Source organism: Sapajus apella, unplaced genomic scaffold (assembly GCF_009761245.1).
Source record: "Sapajus apella isolate SASKATOON/1434 unplaced genomic scaffold, GSC_monkey_1.0 scaffold12, whole genome shotgun sequence".
Lineage (NCBI taxonomy): Eukaryota > Metazoa > Chordata > Mammalia > Primates > Cebidae > Sapajus > Sapajus apella.
In genome coordinates, this window is record NW_022436952.1 from 2,010,623 (window position 1) to 2,017,105 (window position 6,483).

At 43.7% G+C, this 6,483-nt stretch overlaps 1 protein-coding gene across 5 annotated transcripts in view; it reads left to right on the forward strand.

Moving 5' to 3' along the window:
* The window catches only part of LOC116552776 (signal transducer and activator of transcription 5B), an 81,892-nt gene that overhangs the window by 49,863 nt on the left and 25,546 nt on the right, over window positions 1–6,483 (forward strand). For 3 of the 5 annotated variants that reach the window (XM_032279624.1, XM_032279626.1, XM_032279625.1), the window contains exon 3: window positions 3,346–3,502. The exons of 1 other annotated variant lie outside the window; for it this stretch is intronic. In XM_032279624.1, the coding sequence (XP_032135515.1) occupies window positions 3,346–3,502 (157 nt within the window). The remainder of the gene's footprint in view (window positions 1–3,345; window positions 3,503–6,483) is intronic. One more of the 5 variants, XM_032279627.1, reaches the window with a different exon arrangement.

Below are 6,483 nucleotides of genomic sequence, written 5' to 3' on the forward strand. Positions count from 1 at the left end.
ATTTACATCTAATAAAAAATTTAAAATGAGTAATTTGACAGTAGAGACATTGGTGTTTTAAATTTATATGTATTTTATGTATACACATAAAGACTAAAAGAAAATTGGCCAGGTATTGTGGTTCATGCCTGTAATCCCAGCACTTTGGGAGGCCGAGGCAGGTGGATCACTTGAGGCCAGGAGTTCTGAGATCAGCCTGGCCAACACGGTGAAATCCCGTCTCTACTGAAAATACAAAACATCACCTGCGCATCATCACGTGCACCTGTAATCCCAGCTAGTCTGGAGGCCAATGCACGAGAATCGCTTGACCTTGGGAGGCGGAGGTTGCAGTGAACCAAGATTGCACCACTGTACTCCAGTCTGGGCAACAAAGTGATAACACTAATTACATTCTGGTGGTAGATTAGACAAGCATTTTAATTTTTATTTTCCAGATTACTGATTACATACCTAGGGAAGGGGAGAGTTGTTTTAAATTTCTTTTAGAATTAGTACAGTGTAGTCGACTGACAACACAGGGTTTTTTTTTTTTGTTTTTTTTTTTTTGAGACGGAGTCTTGCTCTGTCGCCAAGCTGGAGTGCAGTGGTGCAATCTTGGCTCACTGCAACCTCTGCCTCCTGGGTTCAAGTGATTCTTCAGCCTCAGCCTCCCGAGTAACTGGGACCACAGGCGCGTACCATCATGCCTGGCTAATTTTTGAATTTTTAGTAGAGATGGGGGTTTCACCATGTTGGCCAGGATGGTCTTGATCTCTTGACCTCGTGATCTGCCCACCTCAGCCTCCCAAAGTGCTAGGATCACAGGCGTGAGCCACCGCGCCCGGCTGACAGCACAGGTTTTTAATTGGTATCATTATTACACACCCAGCAGCAGGATGTACCCTGCTCTGCTCAGGGTCTGGGAGCTTGCTAGTGGTTACAGTCTGTCAGTTGATGTGACATATTCATTAGATACTTCAAGCCTCACCGTCTTAACCAGGGGTCCTCTTTGACAGTCCCTGGGAGAAGCCAGCCTTGATGCTGTGATTTGCAGAGGACCATATACCTGTCTGTAATGTTGCCTTAGAATAATCGCACTGTGTGTTAGTAGCAAATTTCTGTTCAGAAACCAAAGATCACCAAAGAAAGGCAATTTTCTAGGCAATTAAAAAAAAAAATCTCAGCTTTGTCTAATTAAGTGAGGGAAAAAAATGAGCTAAATATGAGAATGTCAGCTGTACCTTGTTAGTGCTTTCCACTCCCTTTTCATTTTCTCTCCTGTTTTCATGATGTGGAGGATTTAGAAAAACATGAGTAGGAAGTTTCCATTAATTTCAGATTTCACTTAGCAGAGTTCCCATTTGGTCTTACTAAATGAATTAAAAGACTTGTGTTGATATTAAGGAAAATTTGAAATTTTTTTAGCTTTGGTTTTCTTCAGAATATAACTATTTTAATGAAGAATCTTCAATTCTTTATGTTTAACCCATCGAAGCAAGTCTCTCTTTTCAACAGAGAATTAAGGTTTCAAGTAAAGAACCAGTACCTGACTTCTATGAGTTTTGCTCAGAGACTGAATCCTCTAAAGAGTGGGTTCCTGGGGCCGGGTGCGGCGGCTCCCACCTGTAATCCCAGCACTTTGGGAAGCCAAGGCAGGTGGATCACGAGGTCAGCAGATCTAGACCAGCCAGATCTAGACTAACATGGGGAAACCTCATCTCTACTAAAAATATAAAAATTAGCTGGGTGTGGTAGCACCCACCTGTAGTCCCAGGTACTTGGGAGGCTGAGGCAGAAGAATTACTTCAACCCAGGAGGTGGAGGCTGCAGTGAGCCGAGATGGCACCACTGCACTCCAGCCTGGCAACAGAACGAGATTCTGTCTTTAAAAAAAAAAAAAAAAAAAAGACTGGGTTCTCGGCTGGGCACGGTGGCTCACACCAAGGTGGGTGGATTGCCTGAGCTTGGGAGTTCAAGACCAGCCTGGGCAACATGGTGAAACCCCATCTCTACTAAAAATACAAAAATTAGCTGGATGGGGTGGCACATGCCTGTAATTCCAGCTACTTGGGAGGCTGAGGCAGGAGAATCACTTGAACCCAGAAGACGGAGGTTACAATGAGCTGAGATCGTGCTACTGCACTCAAGCCTGAGCGACAGAGTGAGACTCTATTACAAAAACAACAACAACAAAAAAAAAAACAGTGAATTTCCAGACCAGGGGCATTGTTGCCAGTTGAAACAGAGGGGCAGGGCTGCCCTCATTCCTTCTGGCCTTTCATTTAATACATATTCTATTTAATACATAGAGCGCATATATTTAAAATTTGACTTGCGTTAACTGCCTTCTCAAGGTGTGGATTGGGGCATACTATTTGATAGAGTACGGTATCACTGTTTTTATATACCTGTTGGTGCCTGTCTTTGAAATTAGTTGGTATCTTCAGGGATTTAGGGATGTCAGAGCCTTATAGCTACAACGATCTTGTTTGGCTCCAGACCCAGTCAGCAGTTACCGAATGTTATTTCAGTCCAGCAGCTGTCTGGTTTCTTCAGTGACTAAGTAATTTGGTACTCCCAGTGTCGATGGTTGCCTAAGTTATAGAAAGAAAGAAAGGAAAAAGGAAAGAAAGAGAGAGAAAAAAAAAAATAAAGGGAGAAAGGGAGGAAGGGAGGGAGGGAGACCACCCGACTCCTGTCACCAGTTAAATAGCTCAAAATCAATCCAAAGTCTGCAGTGTAGTTTCCCCTATTTACTGGAAAAATAGGCATTTGCCTTCAGGTCCCGGGTCTGCAACTAGTGATATCAATGTCTGACTCATATAAATTCTTGTAGGAACCCACTGCCTGAATGTCTCATTTCCAGAGCTTCTTAGAAATAGAAATAACTTGTTTCACCCATCCCTACCTAAGAACCCCACAGACACCAAACTCCTTGAGGCTGGAAAGGACATGTAGAAGAGTCTTGACCTTGTGCCTCCTTTGCACCCATGAGGGGTAAATATAAATAGGAAATTATCCAAGTCCCTATTTCCCTCAGAGTACACAGAACACTTTCCTTTTCCCTGCATTTCCCGGAGCAAATAGCATAAGCACCAAGCACATCAGTGGGAGAAAGGAGAAACGGCAGTGTGTTGTTTAAAAAAAAAAAAAGAAATCTGCTGTATAATCCAACTATTTAGTGAATTACAAATAGATTAATGTAGGCATTGAGTCCATTTCGGTTGGGCTGTTTCTTAAAATTTGCAGGTGAGCTTTAAGAAGAAATCACTTAATTGAAGAAAAAGTGGGATGTGTTGAGGCTGCATTTATACAGGCTCATGTGCATGTATGTATACAGATTATGTAATTTTTTTCCCCTAGGGACTCAATAGATCTTGATAATCCACAGGAGAACATTAAGGCCACCCAACTCCTGGAGGGCCTGGTGCAAGAGCTGCAGAAGAAGGCAGAGCACCAGGTGGGGGAAGATGGGTTTTTACTGAAGATCAAGCTGGGGCACTACGCCACACAGCTCCAGGTGGGTGTGGGCTCCGGGGTCACACTTCATTATCTTCCCTCGGAGGTCTTCTTCCTGTAGAGACTGACTTTCTCTCCTTCAGCCCAGCATCGTTGAGTTACACGTTACATGCATAAGTTTCTTATTGTTTGGTTTTGGTCTGTTTTTTTGTTTGTTTGTTTTACTTTTTTTTTTTAATAAAATTTAATTTCTTAAATTATTATTTTTTTAAATAAAGACGAGGTTTCACTATATTGGTCAGGCTGGTCTTGAACTCCGGACCTCAGGTGATCCGCCCGCCTTGGCCTCCAAAGTGCCTGGATTACAGGCATGAGCCACCATGCCCGGCCTGTTTTACTTTTTATTTGAGAATAATTTCAAACTTCCAGAAAGTTACGAGAATCATACAAAGATTCCCCACCTATCCCCAGACTCACCTTTTGTTGACTTTTATGTGGTCTTATACTCCTCGCTGTCTCTGCACACAACACATTTTTTAGTCACTGGAGAGTAAGTTGCATACCTTGCGTCCCTGCACCACTGAGTACCTCTGTGCCTTTTCTTGTTCTTTTTATTTATTTATTTATATATTTTTGAGATGGAGCCTCTGTCGCCCTGGCTGGAATGCAGTGGCACAATCTCAGCTTACATGCAGTCTCTGCCTCCCGGGTTCAAGTGATTCTCCTGCCTCAGCCTCCTGAGTAGCTGGGATTACAGGAGCCCGCCACCACACCTGGCAATTTTTTTTTTTTTTTTTTTTTTTTTTTTTTTTTTTAGTAGAGATGGGGTTTTGCCACATTGGCCCCGATGGTCTTGAACTCCTGACCTCAGGTGATCTGCCCACCTTGGCCTCCGAAAGTGCTGGGATTACAGGCATGAGCCAGCTTGCCTGGCCCCTCTGTGCATTTTCTAAGAATGAACTTTGTCTTGCATGGTTATAACACACTGATCAACTTCAGTAAATTTAGCATTGATATAATACTTTTAGGTACTCTTCTGGATTGCCATTTTTATTTTTTGAAAAGCAGTTTTGCTCTTGTTGCGCAGGCTGGAGTGCAATGGCGCAATCTCTGCTCACCACAACCTCTGCCTCCTGGGTTCAAGTGATTCTCCTGCCTCAGCCTCCCGAGTAGCTGAGATTACAGGAGTGTGCTACCACACCCGACTAATTTTGTATTTTTAGTAGGGACGGGGTTTCTCCATGTTGGTCAGGCTGGTCTTGAATTCCTGACCTCAGGTGATCCATCTGCCTTGGCCTCCCAAAGTGCTGGGATTACAGGTGTAAGCCACCACGCCCAGCCTGGATTTCCATTTTGTCAACTAACTCAAACATGTCCTTAAGGGTATTTTTCCTCGCTGCAGTCCAGAATCCAGTCCAAGATCACATATTGCATCTAGTTGTCATGTCTCTTTAATCTCCTTTCATCTGGAACCATTTTGCAACCTTACTTTGTCTTTCATTACATTGACATTTTAAAATAATTCATGTAGCCTGGGCACAGTGGCTCACACCTGTAATACCAGCACTTTGGGAGGCCAAGGCAGGCAGATCACCTGAGATCAGGAGTTCAAGACCAGCCTGGCCAACATGGTGAAACCCCGTCTGTACTAAAAATACAGAATTAGCCGGGTATGGTGACATGCACCTGTAATCCCAGCTACTCGGGAGGCTGAGGCAGGAGAATTGCTTGAACCCAAGAGGCGGAGTTTGCAGTGAACCAAGACCATGCCATTGCACTCCAGCCTGGGCAACAGAGTGAGACTCTTGTCTCAAAAAGAAAATAATAATAATTCACGTACCCCCTACTTTTTAAAGATAAAACGTTCCTCATTCGGGGTTTGTCTGATGTTTCCTCATGATTATGTTCACATTGCACATCTCCAAGCAGACTTCTAAACATAGTTGGCTGTCCCATGTCCATGGGTTCTGCATCCTCCAATCCCACCAAAATATTTAGGAAAATAAAAAAAGTAACAGTACAACAATTTTTAAAATACAAATAAAAAAAGATATGACAGAACAGCTATTTACACAGTATTTCCTTTGTATTAGATAGTATAAGCGATCTGTATGTGGTTCACAGTGTACAGAGGATTGCGTGGGTTCTATGCAAACGATACCATTTTATATGAGGAACTTGATCATCTGCAGATTTTGGTATCCAAGAGGGTCCTGGAACCAGCCCCCACAGATACCAAGGAACAACTATAGGTGACATTGTATCCTTCTCAGGTATCATATCCAGAGGCAGGGAGTGTCCCACGTCCCCTCAGTGGTATTAGTTTTGATTGCCCAGTTGAGGTGGCGTCCAGTTCCTCCTCTGGTGAGGCTTTTTTTTTTTTTTTTTTTTTTTTTTTTTTGAGGTGGAATCTTGCTCTGTCACCCAGGCTGGAGTGTAATGGCATGATCTTGGCTCACCACAACCTCCATGTCCCGGGTTCAAGCAATTCTCCTGCGTCAGCCTCCCGAGTAGCTGGGACTACAGGCAGGCACCACCATGCCCAGCTAATTTTTGTATTTTTAGTAGAGACAGGGTTTCACCTTGCTAGCCAGGCTGGTTTTGAAATCTTGACCTCGTGATCCACCCACCTCAGCCTCCCAAAGTGCTGGGATTACAGGCGTGAGCTACCTCACCCAGCCCTGGTGAGGTTTTTAAAACTTACACATTCAATTTTTAAGAATGTTCCCCGAGTACTTTAGGCAAATTAAGATGCAAGAAGTAAAACAGCACTTTGAAAGGCCAAAGTAGGTGCATCACCTGAGGTCAGGAGTTCCAGACCAGTCTGGCCAACATGGTGAAACCCCATCTCTACTAAAATGACAAAAATTAGCCAGGCATGGTGTCAGGTGCCTGTAATCCCAGCTGCTTGGGAGGCTGAGGCAGGAAAATAGCTTATCGCTTGAACCTGGGAGACAGAGGTTGCAGTGAGCTGAGACGATACCATTATACTCCTGCCTGGGTGACAGAGCGAGACTGAGTATCAAAAAAAAAAAAAAAAAA